Raw genomic sequence first — 26,159 nt, forward strand, 5'->3', positions numbered from 1 at the left:
TATGGGTGTGGTTCATGGTGCCTCAAAACAATTACAGTAGTAACATCAAGGATCACCAGTCACAGGTCACCATAACAGATATAATAATGAAAAAAATTGAAAGATTGTGAGAATATTGTCATTTCAACAATGTTCATAACATCCTTAGCAGGTGTAGATTCCATATCAAGAAACCACTTTCTTTGCTTGTCCATAAGAAGCAGCTCCTCATCCATTCAAGTTTTGTCATGAAATTGCAGCAATCCAGTCACATAATATGACATAAAAACACAAAGTGAGCACATGCTGTTGGAAAAATGGTGCCAATAGACTTGCTCAATGCAGGATTGCCATAAATCTTCAGTTTGTAAAAAATGCAGTATCTGTGAAGCACAATAAAGCAAAGTGCAATAAAACAAGATGTGCCTATATATACATATCCTATTGGTTCTGTCTCTCTGGAGAACTCTAATACAGTATTATGGGTAGTTTAGAAATGGCAGTCACCAATATTGATATCACAAACCATATGGCTTAGTAAATATCATAATGGCCATGTATCCTCATGCCAGAGGGTCTTCTCATCTAGAAATCTATTTTAATCTATGGCCCTATAGTGAGAAGAGAGTCTGTTTGAGACAGGTGAATCTCTCCTAAAATTCGGGAGGTACATTTTATCAAGGTGAAATTGTCTTTATTGTTCTCTGTGAGGAAGCATCTCTAACAACAAAAGATTTGGTAAAACAGCTTCTTGCCTTCTCTAATTTGCCTCAAACCTCTACTTGGTGGGTGTCTATTGCAAATTAATAGATCTTTTCTTAACTTCTACTTCATATATTTAAGTAGAGGAAAGAATATCTGTACTTGAGAAGGACATTTTTTCTGTATGAAGACCTGTTCTGTAAAAGTCCTGACACAGGGTATTGGTATATTAGAAATCTTTTGACTCTTTCTTTGAGGAAATTGACTCTGAGGCTCTTAATATGGGTATTCCATTCAACACATTTGTGTGTGTATATATGTTAATATAACGGTAACCAAAATTTAATGGAATGGAATCACAAAAACATAATTATTAAAAGTAGTTGTAGGCATACAGTAGGCTTTCAGTCACTTAAAAAATAACAGCAATCATACATAATGAGAAATAATTTTTTTCATGGGCAGTAAATATAAAAAGCATGACTGTCACTTATATAGACTTGAGTAAATTGATCAACTTACACAAACTATAGATTCCTCATTAAAATATACAGATGTCAATTATTTTTCTGCCACATAATATGGGTATTTTAAAAACTATAAAGCATTATGTATATGTTAGAGGTTCTTAAGATTTATCAATATCAGTAAATGATGTTAAGAAAGGTGTTTTTATTTGTTTATATCTATTTTTTAAAGTTTAATATGTAGCATCATATAGACCAAATATTGTATGTTGGTCTTTATGACATTATAGGATGGGTCACAATCTTTTCATTTCTCTTGCAAAAAGAGTACAAAATAAGATTGCCACAAACCTCAACCACTTATAATTTGGTTAAGATAGAGGCATAGGAGAATTAGTCTTCAGTTTCCACTGCATTGCAAATAAATCTTACTATCCTTGAAAGTGGAGTCGTTGGCCAGGTGCTGTGGCTAACACTTGTCATCCCAGCACTTTGGGAGACTGAGGCTGGCAGATCATGAGATCAAGAGATCGAGACCATCCTGGCCAACATGGTGAAACCTTGTCTCTACTAAAAATACAAAAATTAGCTGAGCATGGTGGCATGTGCCTGTAGTCTCAGCTACTTGGGAGGATGAGGCAGGAGAATTGCTTGAAACTCGGAGGCGGAGGTTGCAGGGAGCCAAGATCACACGACTGCACTCCAGTGTGGGCAACAGGCTGAGACTCTGTCTCAAGAAAAAAAAAAAAGAAAGTAAGTGGAATTGTCCAATGAACAAAGCTAAAACACAAATTTTAACAGTGAGTAGATGTGATTAAGTAAATTGAGTAAATGAGATTAAAAGTCTAAAAACACATCCTCAGCTCTGATTTAATGTAATTTTCAAGAGTATTCTACAGCGAAATATTTTATGTAACATGTATTTATGTAATTATATAATTTGTGTTATATATGTTTTACATATTATGAGAATGAGACTGAGAGGGATTAAATGGCTTGTCCAAAGTCACATAACCAATGAGTATTAAAGGTAGAACTCAAATCAAGGATATTGAATTCATAATCTCTTACTTTGATTTTAATTTTATGCTTTAGACTACTGTGCCACTGAACTTGATTTCCTTTCAAATAATCATAGATCTTAACTTGTTAATTCCCTAACAAGTAGTTTTTTGAAAGAACAATTTGTGAACTGTGCATATGTACTTCTGCTATTTTGCTTAAGCCACAAATTTCTGGTACATATTTAAAATTGTATCCTAGTTATCATCAATACCATTATTATGATTGTCATTATCATTGAATGTATGGAGATACAATGGTGGACCAAAACATGTACTGTCTCTGTCCACTGCAAAGCTTGCTACCTAAGCAAGCAATCATACACATGTATACATGCAATGATGATGAGCTCCTTGAGTCAGCATTACAGAGCACTATGGAGGCCTGTAATACAGTTGATAAAGTAATGCAGGTCAGGAAAGGCCTTCCAGAGATGTGAAAAATAGGCTGGTGTTAACCAAACAAAGATGGGGGCATGAGTACTTCATGGGATTAAGCAATACAGTAAGCATTAGGGACTAAGAAAAATACCAATATGGCTAGAGGGGAAGAAATGAGATGATTAGTGGATGAGATGAAGAACAATGTAGGTATGGGCCAGACCATGTGGAACTTTTAGGTCATTAAGTAGTTTCCTTGTTCTACACAAATATCAATGAAAAGCCATAGCATTAACCAGGAGCTGTGACATAATCAGATTCTGATTTTGAACAAATCATTCTGGTTTCAGCGTACAGGATGAGGTGGAAGAAGCCCAGCTGTTGGTTCAGGTAGACTAGTAAGAGGATGATTGCAGCAGTCCAGGAGAGAGATGAAGATAAGATGAAGACGAAGATAAGAGATGAAGACTTCCAACTGGGGTCATGGAAGTTAAGATGGAGGTAAGTGGAAAGATTTGGGAGGAAAAAGTAAATAGGACTTGGTGAAGAACTAGATATGGTGGATGATACAGAGGGAGTCCTAAAGATGATGCCTTTGCCTTTGGTTGATAACAATGAAACAGACACAGTAGAATAGGAGTAGGAGTTTGAGGAATATCAGAAGTTTGGTTTTAACACGAGGAGTTTGAGGAGCTTTTGAGACACCCATTAGGAATTATTTAGAAAGCAGCTGGATATATAGGTCTGGGTAGAAACATACCTTTCTGTGTCATGTGTATAAAATATAATGGAAGTTAAATTACCATAATATTGTCTAAGCGAGTGTAGTGTGAGAAGAAGAGACAGCCTAGAATATAGCCTTTAGGAAATCCAACTTTTATAGGCCAGGTAGAGGAGGATATGCCTGCCAAGAAGACAGAGGCAATCCAGGAGTGCACTGTGTCACAGGGTCAATAGAGGGAAGTGTTTCAAGAAGGAAGAAAAGGCCAATGACATTAGGTACCATGGAAATGTCAAGTAAGATGAGAACAGAAAAATGTCTTTTAGACTTAGTTACAAGAAATTCACTGGCAGACTTAGAGCTGTTTCTGTGGATTGATAGGGCTGGAATCCAAATTCAGGAGAGCTGAGAAGTAAAATGAGGAGGCTAAACTAAATCCTCTTTAATGTCCCTTACAACTCTACAGTAATATAATGCTGTGATTTCATACTGCCAGCCAGTCTCCTTTTGTCACAGATTTCCTTACTCATCCTACTCCTGGTTAATAACACAACTCTTGTTAAAAGAAATGATTTACAAAGACTCTATTACTTTAGGCATCCTTACAACCTTAAACAAATTTGAGACAAATCATTTTCGTCTATCTTTATACATATATTTTCTTTTGGAAAGAATCTTGAACACAGAAAAACTTGTACTGTTTTTCCATGTCGAACCAATTGGAGAAATGTTTCCAGGAATTGATTTTATTTTTTTGGGTCAGCACTGCAGGGATAAAATCAGGTCTAGAGTTTCCATGTGGATGAATTTGGAAGTGAACAAATTTGAAGCTGCAGTCCAGGGATGTCTCACACTACATCATACTGTTTTTCTTTTAAACTGAATCATTTTCTCTAGGCTTTGAAAGTTAAGAAAACACATTTGAAGAATTGATTCTGTATGTAAGTAGAATGCTTGGGCACTACTGCATTTCATCTAAAAAGAGATTCCTATATATTCACTGTCTTAGCGGGATATAAATCTTATGAAAAGGCATATAGACTCTTGTTACTCAAAGTGTGATCTGTGGACAAGCAGCATCAACTTCAGCTAGGAACTTGTTAGAAATGCAGAATCTGAGGCCCCACCCCAGACCTTCTGGATCATAGTCTGCATTTCAGTAAGATCCTCTGGTAATTTATCTGAACATTAAAAGGTAAAAAGAACTTGCCATTTTTTTTTTCTCAGAATCTACTCTTAAAGACATAGAATTCATTGTTACTCTACTGTAATATTTAAGTTAATCCAAAGTTAGTCATTTATGGAATAAAAATTAATCATTATTTTGTTTTAAAATTAAGACCTACAGTAAAGTGCATAGGTGACTAACAAGGGATATTTAACAAACAAAAAGTAGATTACTCTCCTAGCTTATGGTAGGACATGCATTTTTCATTCCCCCTTCTCAGGAGCTGCTAATCATCTGCATTGTACTATCTATCTTTCCTCTTTTTTATTAATAATAATATTTGTAATTTTAATTTAAAATAGCAGGGTTATCTGCCATAGTTTCGTATGGACTTAAGAACTTCCACTATTTTCAGTCCCTTTAGCCAATCTAGGAGAATAGCATATGCACTTTATTACATGACTGTTCCTAGTGATTAACATCTGGAATGGGCAGATGAACTGAACTCCCAGTCTCACTTTTCTTTGCTTCATATCTAACATGGAGCCCGGCTCTAACCTTTAACCAGGCCAAAAAAGGATTGCTACTGCCCCCTGCCGGCCCATTGTCTCTTTTCCTTTTCTACCAATCTGTGACTTAAGGATGCCCAAGCATTTAGAGCCACTAAAGAAAGCTCAGTTGGAAGGGGCTTTCCCTAGTAGAGAGGTAGAGAGATCCTTTGGTAATAGGCGGCTAAAATCAAATGAAAACATTAAAAAGGCGAGGAAGGCATAAAGGACTTCTAAATTAAATTATCAATCTTCATGAACCTTATTCTGCACACGGGCTTCTCTATGCCAAAGAAATGTCCCCTTCTCTTCAGCACAGGACTCCACTTTTTGCCTCTGGCTTCCACTGACAAAGAGTGACCTGTCCACACCCTTATTATAATTTCAGTACTCTGAATCCTGTTCTCTGTTTCCCTCAATTTCGTTTTCCCACGATTAAACCTTATTCCCTTCTCTTTTCTGCTTCAAGCTCCCGTACCGCCCACCCACGGGCAGGCTAGCATTTCTAGGAGCTCAGACCCCACCTCCCTCACTCTCTCCATCTCCTGACCTCTGTTCTCTTCTTGCCGTCATCGCACCCCCTTCAGTACCCTCTCACTGAACGGCCAGTTACTCTTTGCCTTTGAACAGCAGGCATGTCCCCTCTTGAATGCTTCTCCCCGACCCCCGCCCCAAGCGACTGAAAACGGAAACATGCGCACTTCAGAGCTTGGAGCTGTCCGAGTGCTGAAATTTATAGGCTGGGTAAGATCACGTCTCCGTCTCTTTCTATAGCCCTCATTCCAGCACAGGATCTCAGCAATTTTTCCCTCTTCTTCCCACCCACTCCAGCTCACAAAGTCCTTTCCTCTCCCTCATTTACAACTTCTTTTTAAAAAGGAAAATTTTCTAGAAAAAGGGCTTTGCTAAACAGAAAAGATATAAAACAAAAGCCACAGCTACCCGACTTCCAGCATGGCATTGTCAGCAGCCCCCTTTGCATGGTGATGCGATTAAGGTAGCAGCATTTTTATTATTCAGGAAAAGCAGCTGGGGGATTCATCAGTTCTGAGGCTTTGTCTTTCCTGGGTTAACTGATGGTCCCAAGCCTCAGTTTGACCTGACCATGATGCCCGAGATTGGCACTTTTTCTTTTTTCTCAGCAAACTGTACAAAACCAAATCTCTCTTTGATTTTAAAGGAAACTAGATTCCTGCCAGATTTTGAATCTGGACAATAAATAGATACTTTGTCCTAACATCTTTCTGGAATCATTTCGGGATATTTTCCACAAGCAACACAGAAACAGGAATGAACCGGCAGCTAGTGAACATTTTGACAGCCTTGTTTGCATTTTTCTTAGCGACAAACCACTTCAGGTAGGTGAAACGACTTTGCATGTTGATATTTAAATTGTTTAAAAAAGAATGTGTCATTCAATTGTTATCTATTTCTCTGTGCCCTGGACTATATTATTTTGATTTTATAGAGGAAAGTTAGATATCTTTTGTTCATTTAAAAAACCTAATAATAGTGGGAGGGTGGTAAATTTTGACAAAAGCAAGTTTTATGATGCATAGCCTCACTCTATGCAATTCAACACAAATTTTCACAGCCAATGTGATATTAAGGTAGTCTGATAAGTTGCATGCTCTTTACAATTCTATATAAGGGTGATATTTTTGCTTTCAAATTTTTCTGAAAGTGATTTAAAGGGATTATTTGGTATAGTGTTTTTCATATGATAAAATGATTGTATTAATTTGGCAGAAGCATGCTTATTTTAGATAAAATATAAAAGGTCCCTAATTCTCAGCCAACTTGGGACTTCTATTATATTTCAGAAACTAGAAACGTACTATGAGAAGTACAATTCAGTAATTTTCTTGAAATATCAAAAATCTCTTTTTGCTACTATATTCTATTCAGTCTGTTTGGAAATTGATTGCCTACCAAAATTTAATTAATATGACATATTTGTATTTATGTACATATAAGAAATTGAGCATCCATAATTAAAACAAGTGAGAGATTACTATTTGCATGTTTGCATTTTCTACATAGTTTACTAGTTGTCAAATCAGTTGATACCTCAAAATATCAAATCATTACCAGTAAGTTAAATAGTCATTCAATAACAGGGGATCTAAGACTCCATAGAGATAGGAGATGCTCTTAACAATAAAGTATAGGACTCTAAATTTAATTTTCACTAAATATTATGGCATTTTTTCACAGAACCAAGATAAATGGAACACGTAGTAATAATGCTATGAATACTGGGAAAACCCACTATGTTCCTTTCAGGTTTACACCTCCTACTATGATTAAGAAAAAATATAGGCTGCTTTTTATTAGAATCATCATCATCATCATCATCATCATCATCATCCTCACCACCACCACATGATAATCAAATAATATTTGATTAATCAGATGAATCTGCATATGAGAAAGTGAGTATTTATATATGATTGTATCAATTTTTAACTCCTACAAAATATTTATATCATCTTTGCACTTACTTTGAACACCCCTTCTTTGAAAAACTGGCAAGAATGTGTTATTTTCTTAGTGATAGAATTAATAAGACTATTTGTTAAACTGTTGAAAGTAAAGCTTGTAAAATATATACTTTAGGGAAGAAATTTCAGTTAACCACTATGTATTGTGAAAGAATTTTGCTACAAACCAAATATGCCCTTTTTAATAAGCTCTTTATTACTTTTAACAGGAAAATGAAATTCTGAGAAATTTTTCACTGAATTTTAGTGTTTTGATAAAAAAGTCAAAATGATTTAGAAAAGTGTTTTTATTAATATTTTTAAGAGTCAACAATTTAAATGCTCGTATATAAATAACTGATAAAATAATAGAAGTCACAGACATGCTCATTGTTGACCTATTTTAAAATGAAATTAAATGTTCAAATGAAGGTTCTCTTTTAGATATCTCATTGAAAAATAGTAATAGTTGATAGCTGGATTAGAACTAGCAGATGGTAAAATAAACAATGAAATAATAAGTTTGTTCTGCCCATATTATTATATATTTCTTATAAAAGGTAGAAGACTTATATTTAGGGCTGATATGCTGAAACAATTTTTTGAGGCATAGAGTAGTGATTTTTAGACAATCACTTGAATTTTTTAAATTATCTCATTTCTCTGACAACTCTAGATAGAAATAGTTTTAACTATATCTACATAAAATCTACAATCTAAAACTAAATACATTGTCTTTTCTCAAACATCTTAGGATTAAAGCTTGGAGATGTAGGAGATGTGATTCAGGATTTATAGTTCTTATCATTAAAAGTTAACTTTAGAACCATGTACAAGTTCAGAAGTTGGCCAAAAAGTTTGGATTTTTCTAGTTTTCTTCATACTAACATATCGAATATCTTTACCAAAATGTAATGTTAAAAATTCAGTGAGCATTTGTTCTCAAAGGATGAAAATGAAACCGTTGCTAAAAGAGTTAATGATGTGTTTAGGGCAGCTTTCTGCAAAGACCATGACTCCAGATCTGGAAAACAACCTTCACAGACCCTGTCTCCTTCCGATTTCTTGGACAAGTTAATGGGAAGGACATCAGGATATGATGCAAGAATCAGGCCAAATTTTAAAGGTAGGTTCTACTTTAACTTACGTTAAGCCTTTGAGAAATCTTCTAGATGTTTGAATAGTTAACTCTGCAAAACATTTTCAGGGCTTTTAATTATAAAATGAAAATTATAGTGTTCATTTTATTTTGGTATTCTTTTGCATTAGTTACTGACATTTACATTTTGCTCATCGCTTGCCACATTTGAAAACTTTCCTTGTTTGTGTTCTATTTAATGAATAAAACTAGTGTCATAAATTCTAACCATAGTCCCTGCTTTTTCTTAAGTGGAAGTATGGCTGAAAGTGAATACAGAGCAAGTGATAGACTTGACATCCTTGAATATCTACCAGGACGCATGCAAGATTCAATGGTTACACCAAAATATTTGATTTTAAATACCTACATCAAAGTGGAGTTTAAATCCCTATAAAATATGCCACTTTACATACTTCCAGGCCTCTTTAATTTTTAGACTTTGTAAGAAGAGATTCTAATTTTTCATTCCCTTTTATTTAAGCATTCACATTGTTTATTTGAAATTGTTTGAAATCAACAAAGATCACATAATTGTAAAGTGCACATGTCAAAGATGGTGGATACTTTCTTTGTTCAATTAGAAGCAAACCAATGTTTTTTGTTTTTATTTGTTGAACATTACAAAAATATAGTTAATAGTCTCTAGAAATGCTTTTTAAATATATTTAGTTTAATTTTATTCTGAATCAGGAAAAAACTAATGAGAACCAATGATTAATAATTGAATCATGTTGATGTTTTAATTTTTAAATATATAGTTTAAGTGACATTGTCTTTTATCTTGTAATGAAATTTAACATAAGGCATTTTGAGGTGTTTATAACATTTTGTAAAAGAAGAAACTTATAATGTTCTTGATATTATGTAGCAATTCATGCACTGTGTTAATTTTGTTTATTAACAATTTAATTGCACACTTTTCTTCAGTGTTGATTAATTTTTATTATTGAAAAATATAGGCATAAAACTGAATTCTGAATTCATTTCTTCTTCAAGTGTTACACCTCTGAATATACCCAGATATGGGCACATTTTATAAATAAATATGTCAGAATTTTGGTGAAACAGTATATTTTAAGTATCCCCAAGAGAGACAACTGAATTACACTCAGAGATCAATTTTTCTGAGAAAAAATATCTTCATGTTCATCCCATTTCTTAATTTTGTGGTCATTGCTTTGGAAGTCAATATCTGAAATAAAATCTTGTGAGTAACAAACTAAGAACCAGCTTTCAATGGGATTGCTCATTCATGTATTTACCCGCTAAGCCACTCAACAACTTTTGAGTTTGGGCTATCTGCAAAATACCAACTGTTGGGTGCTTTTTAAAATTGGGAGATGAAACAGTTTAGGTGCTTCTATTAAAAATTTTAATGGAGGGAGGAGATGTTACATGAATACTTTTAATATTAGATAGAAATAAGAAATTACCATTATTAAGTATAGATAAATTGCTACAGGATTCCAACAAATGGAAAGGTAATTTCCTATTAAGATATTCATGGAAGGCTTTATAGAGAAGGTCCAGAGATGGAAAACTGTTTCAAGTTTACAAGCATCTTGTTTCATAGCTGTTATTCATTTCTTTCCAGAAATACTTTTTCAAAAGGGCAGAAAAGTACAAAGCGTAATAAAACAAACACCCATGTTGACATTGGTAATTTAAGTGACCCCAGAAGAATCAGCTATCATTTCCACGTCCATTTTTTTCCTGGTTCTTCTGGGGTTATCACTTTTGGGAAATGACATTTATCATGGTTCCAAAGGATAAATAAATGAGGAGAATGTGAGGTTCAGCCAAGTGTGGCCATGTTTTCTTTGATCTATCTACTACTTAAAAGCCTAAGTACAGGGTATTTTAATGAGTTATAAAAAAGAAATGGGGTGGATATCACTGAAGACTCTAACATTAATGGGCTTCATTGAGTTTTATCTCCCTCTTCCTTTAACTTTCTACTTCTATAAACCACTGCTACTTCTTCATAAAATTTATTTACATAGGCCATTTATATCAGCTCAATTACGTGACCTATCCCAAAGTTCTCTTTGTTTGGGGGAGCTTGATTATTTCTGGATTTAAAACTCTTCCCATTATTTTAGACTGAAATCATTTTTCTTGATGTTCCCATGGAATTTTATATGTCTAATATGATCTTTCTACATATTTATATTTTATCTATCCACTCCCATACCACATCTGAGAGGGCAGGGAAGTACCTTATTTTATATATACATACATAAAATATTGGTAATGTAGGGAAAATATCCTTTTCTCCAGGATAAGGAAATTAGAACCAAGACAGAGAGAAAAAGCTGGATAAATTATGAAGATTAGTGCTTCCAACTAGTTGTTGTAGTAGAGTAGAATGTGAGGGTGGTAACTTTTGAGAGACCAGCCAGTATTCACAGTGGCAAGCAAAGATGATCTTAGCTTAGGTGGAGAGAAGGAAAGAAAAGACAGAGATAATAGGGAACTTGTAACATGGAGGAAGCTTACACAAACACTGTAATACTTCCCATAGTTGGTTTGCACTGTATCAATGAGGACTTTTATAAGTAGGTAGAAATGAAGGGAGATTAGGAAATGTGATTGAATATAGAATAGTGACAGTTTCCCTGTAAATGCGAAAAAGCACTTGACTGTGATAACTATAAACATGATGGTGATGATATTGACAATTAAAATAATGGTGACTGATAAGAAGACAGAAGGGCAAAATTTGGCCACCAGAATAAAATCAAGAGCCAAATATGTGCCATTGAGGTAAATGGAATGGTTATTCTAGAATTCTTATTAAATATTAGCATATTTCTCTGTTTTCCTTGCTGCCATGCATTGGCAAGGGAAAAAGAAATGCATAAGTGTAATTTTTCTTATTGGAAGGAATTTTCCTGTATCCTTCAAGTCACTAAAATATTGCATGTCTATTCCATATCCCTGATGGGCTTTGAAAGATGTAATAATGGGCATATATATATAAGGAGGAAAATGGATGTAAGCTAGAAAAGATAACCAGAAATGATTCAGACTTAGAGTTTGTCATTGAGAGACATTCTTAGAAACTATAGGAAAAAAATAGCTTTTCTGATGTGTTGAAGCACAAGTGTATAAACAAAGTCATGAGTCAGAGTTGCCAATTGAATTTCATCTGTAAGATCCATAGAGACCTGTTTCAAATCTTGTCAAAACATACTTTTCAAAATCCTCAATTTGATAAATCAGATAAAAACACAAGCTATGTCCATTCACAATTACCTGGTTCTGAAACCATGGCAAATGTTGATTCTATATCAAGAGATGAGCCTCTTTTCAAATCACCTAGGTGATTTGTTTCATTTTATGTTGAATTATCATGGTGTTATTCCATCATCCTATCAGATATTCTTCTGTCAGTATTATTGTATCATGAAAATGCCACATTAAACATTAGGCTTTTAATGAAATGTTCAAATCTGGGCAAAATGCATTAGTTCTGTTTCTTTCTTTTTGAAATAAAGCTTTTTTCTATTTTAATGAAATTTTCTTTGAAAATAAAATTAACTTAGAATTACATCCTCGTTTTCATCCCAATGTGAATAAATATATTTCACTATAACATTCTTTTTAGGATAGGATCTAGAGTAGATAATGCCAGGAGATGATTATTCATTCCACTTCTTTGTGCCTGCCATGCACACTATTTTTTCCCACATCTAGAGACCTAAGTTGGAAAGTGTAATGTGTGACATTAAAACCTACATTTGCATGAAATATGTTTTTCTGCAATTTCCAAAGACTTAGCAGCTCAAGAGGTGTTTCAAGTATCATAGATCCACTTCCATTAAACCAGAGGCCTTCAGATTTTGCCCCTTGAAAATAATCCTGTCTGTAGCCAAGTGGAGCTAAAGTTCAAATGTTGTGAATACCAACCCCTGTAGAAGGTGCTTGAGCACAAGTGTCCAGCAGGGACACTTGGAAAGGGTGCTTCTTTTAGTTAATGATAATGCAACTCCATCATCGCCATTTCTTTGATCAGCCTGGTGGGCATCAGACATTACTATGGATCCTGAGAAAAAAAGAGCAAAATGCTTGCAAGTATCAGAAGCATTGTGCCTGAGTGCAGAAAGTAGCAGAAGCCTCAAGGCACCTGAAAAGGTAACTTCATGGTCATGCTGACATTGTGGTTTTATTAGGAAATACAGACAGTATTTGGTTCAATTATAAATCACCTTGGAAGTGATTATGGAATTATCTGGATTATCTGCTTGACAGTTACCTTCTTCACAGAAGAATTCATATTCTCCCTTATTTCTAGGTCTCCCTTAATTAATCAAGAGGCTTGAGGTAAATCACTCCTTAATGGCAGAGATGAAAAAAAGCCCTAATGGCGCTAAGCTCACATTGAAACATATGAGAGTCATTGTTAGAAAGTATACAGAAAAATGAGTTTTCAGGTGTCTGTGAATGTCAAGCATGAATCAGAGTTGTCAATTATAAAACTTTTAAAATGATATGAATATAGCATATGATTTTTTGAGACACTATCTTTTAATTATGAAAGCAGTCATTTTAAAATGGCCTAGAACTAAGCCCAATTCTGAGACAGCTGACACTCCCATTAGGGAAATTACTCTTGGCTGAATACATAGGCTATAGTTATCAGTGGGAACCATTCATTGAAGAAATTAAAGGACAACTAAGGGAGAATCGAAAGAAGGAAAGGAAGAATAGATTTATTTTAGGATAAATTATTATAAATTATAATGTAATTTATAATAATGTCTATATATATACACAATGCTGTGTTTGTATATGCAATAGAGTGTCCCTAAAAGATACACAAGAGAGTGAAAATATCAGATGCTTCTGAGAAAGGGTACTGGATGCCAGGGAGACAGGGGTAGGAAGGAAAGTTACTTCTCTCTGTGTGCTTCTTGAATGCTGATCATTACATGTATTTCCAATTCAAAGGGGTAATTAATTGTTAAGTATTTCTAAAGAGGTAAAGCTGAAGGGAGCTGTTCTCTTGGGTAGTATGGCCCATGGTGGCAGATTAGAGTCAATGTCACTCTTACTTTAAGTGCAGTAACATGCATGTGGCCTAATTTCAATAGTGCTCAAGCCCTTAAAAGAAATCCCTTGCCCAATAACTATTTTAACCTAGCTTGCTACTACAATGGCTAAAATTACAACACTGTTGCTTCTGCTCTTGGATTAAAGATTTTATTTCATATTAAGACCACATGATGGAAATGACAGTAAGCCCAATTAATCGTTTGCTCCATAATTTAAACGAGAGTATTTGGTTGTAGTCTGGCACTGGGGAAGAATACTGATGGTGCAAGGATTTATAGAATAAGACAATAGGGGGAAAAAGTTATTGAAAGGAAAGGCTGGGAGTAGCAAAGGGGAACATATATGATAGTTTTGTTCACAGATGATATTGATGAAGATTTTTGAACATCCAAAAATCACTGGCTGTGTCACAATGTATTATACAAATGTGTTGGTTGGTGTTCATACAGCTTTTGCATGCTGCATAAACACCAACCAACACATTTGTATGCACTAGGCTCCTACTATGGGCCCACAAGGTTTTTCAGGAATTTGAAGTGGCATCAAGAGGGCATCTGCAGAATTCTAATGCACCCTGGTAAAGCATATTCCAATAAGTTTGTCAGCATGTCTTTCATTCCAAGATGACAGTGTAGTATAGTGGAAAGAGCCCTGAACTTGGATCCAGAAGACCTAGATTAGGTTTATGTCCTGGTTCAGCCATTTTTGAGAAAAGGTGTCTTCACTGTCTGTGCCTCAGATTTTCTTCTGCCTTTACCTACCTCATTTGGATTGTACTGAGGATCAAATGATATCATGAGTGTTAATTATTTGTTTTCCACTGTTACTATTATACAGATATTTGAATTATTGCAATTCCTCCATTTTTCTTTTACAGCCAACACTTACTTTGTATTGTGAAAGCTTGATCTTCATGATGATTAGGTCCTCACAGCTGCTTGATTTTCTAAATGGAAAGAAACAAGTTAGAGAAATTCTGGCATCTTAGATTCCTACCAGAGTAACCATAATGTAGATGTCATATGCCTCAGTTGGTTTTCCTTTTATTAGTTCACTGGAAAAATTTCCAACCTGAAATGGCTATTTCATATTCCTAAACATAAAACAAAGAGGGAGCCATTTGTGGGAAGGAATATATTTACCCATTCAAATCCCATGCCTGATTATTTTCTTAGACTCATTTTTTAAAATAAACCAAGTAAGAGACAGAACAAATTTCACCTAGTCCTATGAAGGAGGACCTTCAATTTAACTGTAGATAATATGTCTGCCATTTCTGATGTATTTTCTTGTCTAGTTACTATTAGTTGCAAGGTTCATTGCATAATAGTGCTGAATTGATTTCTTGTTTTAGAATAAGTATTTAAAAGAGAGCATTTTGTCTCACAATATGGCAGGTTAAGAGTACCAGAAATGGAAGCCCATAATTTAGTCTTTGAGAAAGTACTGCATTGCTCCTTGGTTGATTCTGGATGACCCCGTATCCTTAATTTTCATTATTGAATGAACTTAAAATTTTATCCTGGGTTTATAAAGCTTGCTGATCCTCCACGTCCTGAAGGATAAATCAGTCAATTTTGCTGATAATCTGAGGCTTCATTTAGAAAAAGCTAATGGCATCAATATTCAGGTCTCTGAATAGAGAGTATAATGTGTTCAGTTGGGGCAGTTAGGTTTAGAGTGAGAAAAAATAGTCATTAGTTTGTTGATACTGTTGGATATTTTTCTTGTTGTGTTGCATCACACACTTTGGAAAAGGATCTTAAAAACAGAAATATGTCCGACCAAACTTCAATAACAAGGTCTTTGGAAGCCTTCTGGGCTTCCTTTGGAATTAATGCCTAGGAGGTTGTCCTGACTGTTACATGAAGCATTTGCTCATTGACTATTTTCCTGAGTGGGCTACTCTGAACACTTATGACTGATTACAGACACCTTCAGCCATGCAGAAGCCACTAAAGGAAGCATATGAGCAAAAGGCATAGGCCTCAAATGGGTATTCTAAAGTGTGCAGTATATATAAGAACAAAGTTACTATGTTACTCACTTGGAGTCTAGTTTGGCCAGCCAACCAAAGTGGTTTTGAGGCAAATACAAGAGAGAAGCTAGACCCTCTCTTAGACTCATGCTATGGCTTGTGTACCCAACATTCTATTATTAACATAATACACCAAATGGTGGCTCTGTACACTCATCCAAAGGGGCAAAATGAATTCTGGATTCAGTAAAAGTATGAAAAGTCCATAGGCAATTATCTTTTGAGAAAAGGCATCTTCACCTATCTGTGAAGTATGTATATGACTGAATAAGAGTTGTTTTCTATTTTTTCTTTTTTTCTGATGAGGGTGGAACATATTTTCTTGTGAAGAAAAAAAGCCATACTTGCCTATGCACTATCAAAGCAATAGGATAAATTTGTGGCAAGGAAGCATAAATGTGGGCACAAAAAATTACATCTTTATATTTGAGTCTAAACACACAGTTCATTTGTTAATTCTCTTAATAAGTAATTAGTGACGAGTCATCACATGCCAGGTGCCATTGTTAGGTGCTAAGTGTACAGTAGTAAATAGAAATTTAAGCTTTTAAATGTCCGTTCTCACTATTACTATCTCACTTCAATAAAAATTGGAATATAATTTGTAGGTTAAATACTGTATTATCTAGGATCTTTGCAGGAAAGAGACTACAAATTTCTATGGTGTAAGAGAAAAAACAACCCTTAAAGGGAGAGTGTAGTATTCTGGGACTATCAACAGTAGACCTGAAGAAGCAAGGGAGGGACTGATTACCAGAACCTGGTGAAGGCAGCTATATAGAAGGGTCACCTAATAAAACCTGTGGAGCAATGTAGTCAATTTGTGCTATCCTAGCAGGGAGTAAGCCTGGGAATAAATATCTAGACCTTACTCTCCTCCTGTTTTCTATTATCCTGTGGAATCCTTTCATTAGCCAGATGACAGAGAGCAAGGGAGCCCATTGATACAAGCCCTGAAGGACAGCTTCTAGGGTACAGAGAATAGAAGAGAAGAGAGGGCGTGGGGTGGGGGAATGGAAGACAACCAGCACAAATGTCAACCTATGAGCAAACTCACCCCTCACCATTCAGGTGGTTGAGCAGACATCTCCAACACTGATGACAAATTTAGTAAGCATTCCTATATCAGTCTGGAGAAAAGCAGAGAAGAGAGAGAAATATAGTATAATGTGATTGTTCTGTCTCCTATATGGAAGAGGTGCAATAAATGGACTGGTATATATGTGTGTGTAAGAGAAAGAGAAAAGGAAGGAAGCAGGGAGGGTGCAAGGTGGGGGAGGAGAGGGAGGGGTACTAGAAATAAAGGGAGAGAGATAGGAAGAGATGGGGAGAAGAGAGAGAAAGAGCAAGGGAGAGAGAAAGGAGAAAAAGATCTTCCTGTGGAGCATATGAAAATAATACAGTTACCTTTCTGTCTGATTTAATATATTTGCTAATATTAATGTGCTTGTCCCTACAGTAATTCCCTCCAGGCTCCCCAAACCAGGTGTTGTAGGTTTAGAGTTGAGCATAAGATTTAATGCCAAGTCTCTTTGGGGCAGCATTTTTTAGATAAATTCTTTCCTTTCATGCTCTTTTGTTTTGCATAGACCTGAAAAAAAAGCGTTAGAAGAAACGATTGGGTAAGGGGTTAAAAAGGCATGAAGACCAGGGGCAGAGTAGTGTACATTTCCAGGAAATGGGGAGTTCTGGGAACAGTTGCTCATTTCCCACTCCTTGGCTGGTTTGATTATCACACTTGAAATGCAGCTACTTATCTTGGCAATTCTGCTACTTTAGGAAAAGCCCAGGACTACTTTACCACACAATATTTTTTTTCATTTTTAAAACACAAATGTACATAAAAGGTAATATAATGTATCTTCTTCTAATTTATTTGCATTTAAATACTTCAAGATGTTGATTTCTAAGAACCACTTCATGACCAACAAGACAGTCAAGATTTATTTTATAACACTTTCTATTAGAAAAAGCATTTTGCCCATTCCCTACCACCCAAATAAATGTATTTAGAAAACAAGGGAATCTGTTTATTTATATTTGAACCCCAAAGTTTCTGAAAAGTGAGTGAGGCACACATTTGGCAAACCACACTTTAACAACTCAAGTTAGATGATGTAATTCAGGATAATTTATAAATATAATGTATGGTGCTCACAGTGGATTTCTTATATTCTACTTTTTCCTTTGAATTAACCCTGGTTTATTACATGAACTTTGTATGTAGTATGCCAAATCAAAGGATTTAGGATTTAATACTAAAACAAATTAGCAACCAACCAGATGTGTTTCTCAGGCCACGTTTTTCAGAAGACCTGCTTCAGAGCCACCTGAGAGTCTGGTTAAAAATGCAAATCCTGGGCCCTACACCACTCCATCTACAAAACATATGGATGATGGGATCTTGGAATATTCATTTTGTCAAAACAAATCTATAAATTTGGAAAAGGAAAGGAGACTTTATTTCTTGTAGTGTTACAGACTGCAAAGTAGCCATCCTGCAGGCTGGGAAGCATGTCTTTGGCCAACACCAGAGACAGGTACTTCAAAGGAGGGGTTGGCTAAACATATATATCCAACAGGTTACAGAAGGCTATGAATATTCACAAAGGTGGTTCTAATGCATGTGTATAAAGCAAGCATGCATGTAACATACAACCCATGTTCACTTTGTTAACATTTAAATGTATTACAATTAGGGCCTATATGTCAAGGCCTTTTTAGGACACAAAGGCATGCAAAAGCGATCTCTGTAAACCAGCTAGAATCATCAGTCCATGGTTGGTGGTGGTCTTCTTATTAGGAGACAGTTACTGAAATGAGTCTTGTGTCTGGTCAAAGCTGTAGTTATAATTGGTGGAACAGGGGATCATTTAGTCAGCATCTGTGAATTGGATGAGTTATAATTGTTTTAATATTGCTTTTCTTGAGGCCAGTGCTCATTTAACTGCTAGAGAAGAAAAAAAACACCTTGTGGCAGTTCGAACATAGTTTGTTCTTTAAGTGTAGGGGTGCATGACTTACCCCTTGCCTAGCATGGTTTTAGGCCATATGTATAATTTGGTATCTCATTGCCACAGAGAGTCTGTTCTGTCAGCCTTATGATCTCTATTTTAACATTAATTCTGGTCAGTTGCTGTGTCTAAACCCCAAAAGAGAGGAGGTATAATGAGTTGTGTCTAACCTTCTGTCCCATTGTGACTGGGAACTCAATTTTATGGTTTTTCTGGAGTTGCCTTGGCTACAAGAGAATCCATTCAGTCAGTAGGGGCTTAGGATTTTATTTTAAGTTTACAACTTTGACAAAGCCTTTACTCCTTACAGGTTAAGACCTACAGGACTAGAATAAGAATGTTTTGGCCCTTATATCGGAAGGATGATATCTGCTTTATAGTATTTTCCCCAAGATCATATATGCCCATATTTTTTTACCAAATAAGGGTGGAAAATTCCACAAGAGAAAAAAATATCTAAATTGAGACTCATGAGATCTGGTTTTAACTCCAGTTTTGACATTTATGACCTGGAGTATGCCACTTAACCTCTCTGGGATTCACTCTTGTCATCTGCAAACTACAGGACTTGGAACAAGATGTCTCTCTATTTCATTTCTAACTTTCATGGTCCCTGGTTCTAATAGTCTAAATTAATATTTGAGTATGTCCTTTAGTAAATTGTTGACTCACCCACAGAACTTGGATGTATCCAGTCTTCCTAGATAATAAGTTTCCTCTCTGGGGAATTATTAATTCTGTCCAGCATTTTTTACAGTTGTCTATCTTATATCAACTTCCAATATTTCAAGAATTGTTATTGCAGGGAAGACCCTGGAAACTTATGAGGAGGTCACTGAAGAAATAAGCTATTAAAATTTTGCCTTGCTCTTGGTTTGGAGGTAGCAAATTCATGTACAAAGCCTGCTTCTGGGAAATGTAGCTACCAAGTTTATTTAATTCAGCATCTGGCCAAAGATGTTTACCAAAACACTAGTCCTGTGAAATGTTCTTTCTAATATAAGTTTTTAAATGTAAAATAAGTATAGGAAATTAGGCAAAATATCCTCTGAGAGAGACCAAATATCCATTCGCATATTAAAAAGATGTGAGAAAATATTTAGTAAAAATAAATTCACAAATAAATATTTAACAAACTTTTACACAGGGGTTTTCCCGATATTCACTTGATTACAGATTCCTTATAATAAGTAACATCCTGGAGAACTAGTGTTTTATGAATACTTTGGAAAATGTAGTCTTGGTAAAATCCAGAAATCTAAACAAATTTTGCCATGAAAATAGATGACGATGATGGGTAACTTAAATATATAAAATATAATAATTTTCTAGAAAGAGAATATTCATAAGACTGAGAAGGCCCTGGTATTCAGTAAATGAGGCTTTCATTTTGATACATGGTCAACATTAGCATTATGATGCCACAAGAGAATTACTCTACAAGTTAGAATATTATTGCAGTATACTTTTCTCCTGCTTCATCTACATGAATACATAAACAAACAGTGACACTTTGAAAAGCATAGAGAAAAAAAAATAGTCAATACATCAAAATACCTTGATCTAATAAGTGCCTTGTTTCAGTCTTTATGATTTACAAAAGCTGACTGACAAATATACATTTACACAAGTGACCTTTAACCTTGAACTAGAGACATTTCTTCAGCGGGATATGACAAAGTCTCATACCTGTATGAAGAATTTTCTTCTGTATTGCCATCTTCTTTTGCATGCAGCTTTCAAAAATGGGTAAATATTGTAGTTGTGCAATCTCCACTCGTTTGCTGAGAATATTTTTTCTATCACTTCCTTGGAATGAAATTTTTAAAATTTAAATCTATACTAAAAATCTCATTTAAAATTGAAATTATGCAATATGTGTCTTAAATGACTTGTGTAGATTTAAGATTAACTTCCTATTTATTAGTATTAAGGCATATTTCAAGTTTCTCTGCTTAAAAATGGTAATCTTTAATATACTTCAATATATAAATTCCTAGGAAAAACTATTGAAAATTATTTTCAATGAAGATGGATACAGAAAATGAAATACCTTTGAAATATCACTAAATGCTTGGGGAAAGGATGATTATATATAGATATTCTTAAATATAATATATACTTAACTTTTAAATTACTAGTTCCTCCCCCATGCTTTCTCCGAGAGTGTTTGTCAGGTAAGCAAGCAGGTTTTTTTTCTTCCTTCTTTTCACTCCAGGCTCTTAGCAAGAGATAAATAACAGAGTAGGGGTAGTGAAATAGTGAAGCCACCTCAGACTTAATCAGTGGCTTCTAATTCATGTCATTTATTTTACACACGAGGTGAAAACACATTGATGATGAAGCCCCTACCCATTCTCTATCAAACTAATCCTCTATTTGAGACAAAGTATCCACAGTGATGACATTAGCATTGTTAGTATTCCACTGCACAGCCCACAGATAATGGAATACCAATTGGCTTAGTGCATTTTGTGTTGCTCTGACAGAATACCACAGACTGGGGAATTGATGAAGAGTGGAGATTTATTTCTTACAGTTCTGGAGGCTCGGGAGTCCAAGGCTGAGGAGCCTGCATCTTGTGAGGGCTTTCTTGCTGCACCTTCCCATGATAGAAAGTAGAAGGGCAAGAGAGCATAAGGAGGAAGGGGAAGGGGACTGAATTCATCCTTTTATCAGGAAGTCATTCGAATGAGAACTAACATACTCCCATGACAATATCATTAATCCATTCATGAGGGCACAGCATTCATGACCTAATCACCTCTTGAAGGTATCACCTCTCAACATTGTTGAACTAGGGATTAAATTTTCAACACATGAATTTTGAGAAACACATTAAAACCATAGTACTGATTAAGTTTGTCTTTTGATTGAGGTCGGCAGTCTTAGATACACTGCATCTTGAAGAAAAACTGAATGAAGGTTAGCTATAAAGAAGTTAGTTGGGCATGCACACATTTGCTTATTTGTCTTCAAATTTTGTTTTATATAGACTGAGTGCCTGACTTAGATCCTTTGTTATAATTTGCTCTGAGGGTCAACAGCTTCTCCATTTCCAAGGGACAGATGGTGTCATTAGATATTCGGAATGGGAAGGTGGCTTTGCTGAATTATTAGTTATAGAAGTCAAGGAATATGAAGAAGAGGATAAGATTTTCTGTGGAATCCTGGGATTTTCTTTCCAAAGGAAGTATATACAGTGTCTTCTCAAAATATAAAAATTTAAGGCATCATCCCTGTTTGAAAGGGAATGTTACATATGCTCAGGGTCATGCCTTGTGAATAGGAAGCCTGGCACTGAAAATTTCACTTTTTTCAGAGGGCTATTTAAATAGATGAATGCCACTCTACCTGTTTTCTCCAAAATTTAAGGTCATAGTTTGATAATGTTTCCTGTACTATTCAGTATTTATTTAATCTGAAATATTACCGTTTCATTTCCTAGAATTCATGCCCCCTCTGTAATCAGTGGCATGCTTGACATGATTTTTATCAAACTAATCCTGTATTACCAGACATATTTTCTCTAGCTCTCCCAACATAAAAGGAATTATCCACAGTCTGGAATATGTGTTCCTTTTATGTCCCCCAAGTTTCTGACTCACGTTTGTTTATCGTGCACATATGCTTCATCTAAGTGCATCCTTTAATCAAATATTCTGAGCTAATATTCCCACTTAAAACCCAGCAGGCGGCTTCCTGTTTCATAGATTTCCTGAATGCCAATGAAGTCTATAACATGCAGGGCTTTCCACAGAGTGTATGAATTTGTGACTTGGGGCAGATATCCTAACGCCCATTAAAAGAAAGGATTTCCTTGGCAAAAGAATACATTTTTATCTCAAGGAGAAAATGCCATGATTCTACTTGTCAACCAGCTCTGCAAATAGGATAATTACACACATGGGATTTTTTTTATGTCTGTAGTTGAAACTGGGTTTGCAAATGGCTCCTGGGTAAAAAGTCTTCTATAGCACCCCTGCCTCCCAAATGAGTTCATTTGAGAGGTGCCAATGTATAGTTAACAGCACCGTAGTTTGGGTGAAGGAAGCTTTCTGAAGCTCTGTAAGAGTGGATTGACATGTGAAGCTTTCCTGATTGAGTTATTCCTTCATCATAGGGCCTCTCTCATTTCCCCACAGATTGAAAAGAATATAATTATTATATAAGAATTTGGAGCCATGTGCTAACAATATGTGTCATAATAAATTGTGCATAAAGTCTCAAGTAAGCAGGTAGCCTCTCAGTGTCTAACTTTTCATATAAATGCCAGAATAAATTATCTGCTTCAGTGATAGAGCGATGTATTTGAGGGTATTAACAAAAAGTGTCCATCAGTGACATCATGTAAGATGCCATATACATCACAGACTGACACCTTCAAAAAGTATTATTGACTTTTGTTGGGTGATGTGGCAGGTGCAAAGAAGGCAAAGAAATAAAGAGGGGATAATAAATAGATCCTAAAGGAAAGCTTAGATCAGAAATAAACTCCTGTACTTTTTTTAGAAAATCCATAGTGCAGCTGCTCTGGGGTGCCTGATTGGCTATATCTTTATCTGAATGCACAGAAAAAGCAAGCTGAGCTGTCACCCAAGGGAGTGCAGAGCTCAAAATACTAATATCCTTGATATTCTAGGTCTCTCATGACCCTTGAAACTCTCCTAGGCCTTCTCATCACTTTTGGATAAAGTCCATACACTTGCACGTGGCAAACAAAGGTCTTTATGTTTAGGTTCTTTACTATATCTGTCTGAGGTTGAGTTTCCAAGAAGCAGACCCTGTGTGAAAGAGATTTATTAAGAATAAGCAATCATGGGACACATATAAGACAGTGAGGAAATCAGACAAGGAAGTGGGAAAGCCAAGCAAACATCAATATTGTCAATTTCAACATCTTCATTCCACATCTCTAGCCTCGATCCCCATTTGCCATTCCTCAACGCTTTTATTTCTGGTGCTTGGCACTTGCATTTCTCTCTACCATGCCTGCCTTTCCAGCAGCTTACTCTCTACTCAGATTTTAGGTTAATGTCATTTCCTCTAGAAAACCTCTCTTAAACTACCAATCCCAACCTTTCCTGCATGTTCAGTCTAAAGTCTATCTTGTGATTAGCTGCTTCTCTATTTCTTTCCATCTTAGACTAGTTCAAGAAGGCTAGGATTAAGCTTATCTCATTCTACATTGTACTTCCAACAGTTGACAGTAGGTAGGTAGTCAATAGACATTTATCACATGAATTTAAAAATTGATAATAGTAATCTTTAACCTCAGTACCAGTGCAAACTTGAATATAAGAACTGAACTAGGTTATTAAGTTAGCTGCTAATAATTGTGACACACTTAAAATTCATGAAGTCCTTTCCTATGTATTATCTCATTTGACTCCTCATTTCATTTTTTAATATAAAACAGCCAGAATTTTATCATTCTTGTAAATTAGGGGGAAGAAAATGTTATTCTGCTGCCAAGTAGGACTTGGACAAACACTGCCTTTCCTTATATATAACCTAGGATGGATGGGTGTATAAGTCATTAGAAAATGACAACAGAGATACTCATTATCCATATGCAATCCTTTACTGAATATACTTGTAACATAGTTGTTCGCCTTTCTATTAAAGTTTGAATTGAATTCATCTTTGAAGTCCCAGGTTTTTGTAGGTTTTTGAAGACCCTGTTTATCTAGGAACTTAATAAATATTTAATGTTGAGTAAGTGGATTTATTCACATGTAGACATATATCACACATTTATTATGCATATGACACTGCACTAAGCACAAAGTAAAGGGTGATTCAAAGGAGAATTGTTAACTTGCTAGCATTCTAACCTACAACTTTACTATCCCATCTCCTTCTATTTTACCACTATTCCAGAACCAATATCCTATTTATAAAAAGTTTTCTTTTCCATGCCTAATAGCATGCCTAATAGATGCCATGGATAGTGGCATCTAACTTATCCAAATAGAATCCCTGGCCTAAGGCACTCCCCTGCTCAGTGTCTGCAGTGTTCAGTAAATAAAACCAAATGCATATAAATCATACATCATGTTAATATTGGACATACTTGGATTGCCAGGAAGTTCTGACTGCAAAAGTAATATCAGGTTTACTTCATGGTTATAGCCCATACTTCCTTCCAGCCAGTGAGTCTGTGATTGGACATCTTCTAAAATTCTGCTTCTGATCCCTCATCTTCCAGCTTTACAAAAAAATTGAAGAGTAGTTGTCAAGGTACAGGACTCTCCCAGATTATGAGACAGTGAATCAAAAATCTTTACAAAAGACTAGGGTATTCAGTAATAGTGATGACCTTTATATTTCTCTAGGGGGCCCTTGAAACATGAGAACTCAGTCTACCAAGGAGGAAAAAGAAGTACCTCTAGGTTTTATAAAAGAGAAAGTACGTGAATTTCATCTTGAGAGACAAGTAGGTGTTCAGTGAATGAAAAGGGGAATTTCAGATGGCGAACTGTCCATGTCTAGAAAGAATATTTCTAGTTTGGGGTATAATAAAAAATGAGTATATCCAGAGGAAGTAAAAGGGAGAAATCATAAGATGATGAGGATACAGAATAAAGTTAGTTAAGGCCAGAGTGTAAAGAAAATTACTGAGGCATAGATTTAACCACAGGTAACAGGAAAGCAATCAAGGTTTTTAAGCAGAAAAGGTGCATAATTACATATGGTTTCTAAGGAGATAACTCAAGATACCTTTCAAAGGATATATGAAAAAGGTAAGGGACCAGGGTGCCAGGACAATCACCCACAAAAGAGAGACGATGAAGGTTTGGGCTTAGGGAGTGGCAATGGGTTAGAAAGCAGGGGTTAGAAAGCAGGGCAAGATTCACAGGTTTATTCACAATAAACAAGGTGAAATTGCATCAGATAAGATGTAGAGGGTACAATAGAAAGAGTAATGTTTGACTCAACGTTCCATTTTGAGCAACTAAGCAGACTGATTTTGTTTATTCATATAAAGGACATATGATGATATCTAATCTACAGTTGAAAATGTTAATCTTGAGCCAAGAACAGATACCAGCACTATAAATGTAGGAATAGTAGTCATATAATGACACTATTAGCTAAGATCACCCAGTGACAATGTGTAGAATAAACATAGAAGATGAATAAGAATAGGATTTCCATGAACATGAACATTGAAAGAATAAGAGGAAGAGAAGGACTCAACAAGGGATACAGAGAAAGAGTGGTTGGAAAATCTGAAGGAGAACCAGAAAGAGATGTAGTCATTGAGGGAGTTCTGCAGATGAGGAAAGCGACCATTACAACAAGTGCAGCAGGAATGTTGAATAGAAAGAGCAAGAGAAAGAAGTCACTGGATTTGACCAGTGACATGTTTGACGTTAGTAAGGGCAATTTCCC

The 26,159-nt window shown here is 35.4% G+C and overlaps 1 protein-coding gene across 5 annotated transcripts in view; it reads left to right on the forward strand.

Annotated features, from left to right (window-relative positions):
• The first annotated feature begins 5,525 nt into the window (after window positions 1-5,525).
• GLRA2 (glycine receptor alpha 2) overlaps window positions 5,526-26,159 on the forward strand; it is a 209,494-nt gene continuing 188,860 nt past the window's right edge. For 2 of the 5 annotated variants that reach the window (XM_032285931.1, XM_032285933.1), the window contains exons 1-2: window positions 5,767-6,385; window positions 8,503-8,636. In XM_032285931.1, coding sequence (XP_032141822.1) covers window positions 6,318-6,385; window positions 8,503-8,636 — 202 coding nt within the window. In that variant the 5' untranslated portion in view covers window positions 5,767-6,317. Of the gene's footprint in view, window positions 6,386-7,244; window positions 7,463-8,502; window positions 8,637-26,159 lie in introns of all 5 variants that reach the window. The other 3 variants (XM_032285934.1, XM_032285932.1, XM_032285935.1) reach the window with 3 other exon arrangements.

Source organism: Sapajus apella, unplaced genomic scaffold (assembly GCF_009761245.1).
Source record: "Sapajus apella isolate SASKATOON/1434 unplaced genomic scaffold, GSC_monkey_1.0 scaffold17, whole genome shotgun sequence".
Classification (NCBI taxonomy): Eukaryota; Metazoa; Chordata; class Mammalia; order Primates; family Cebidae; genus Sapajus; species Sapajus apella.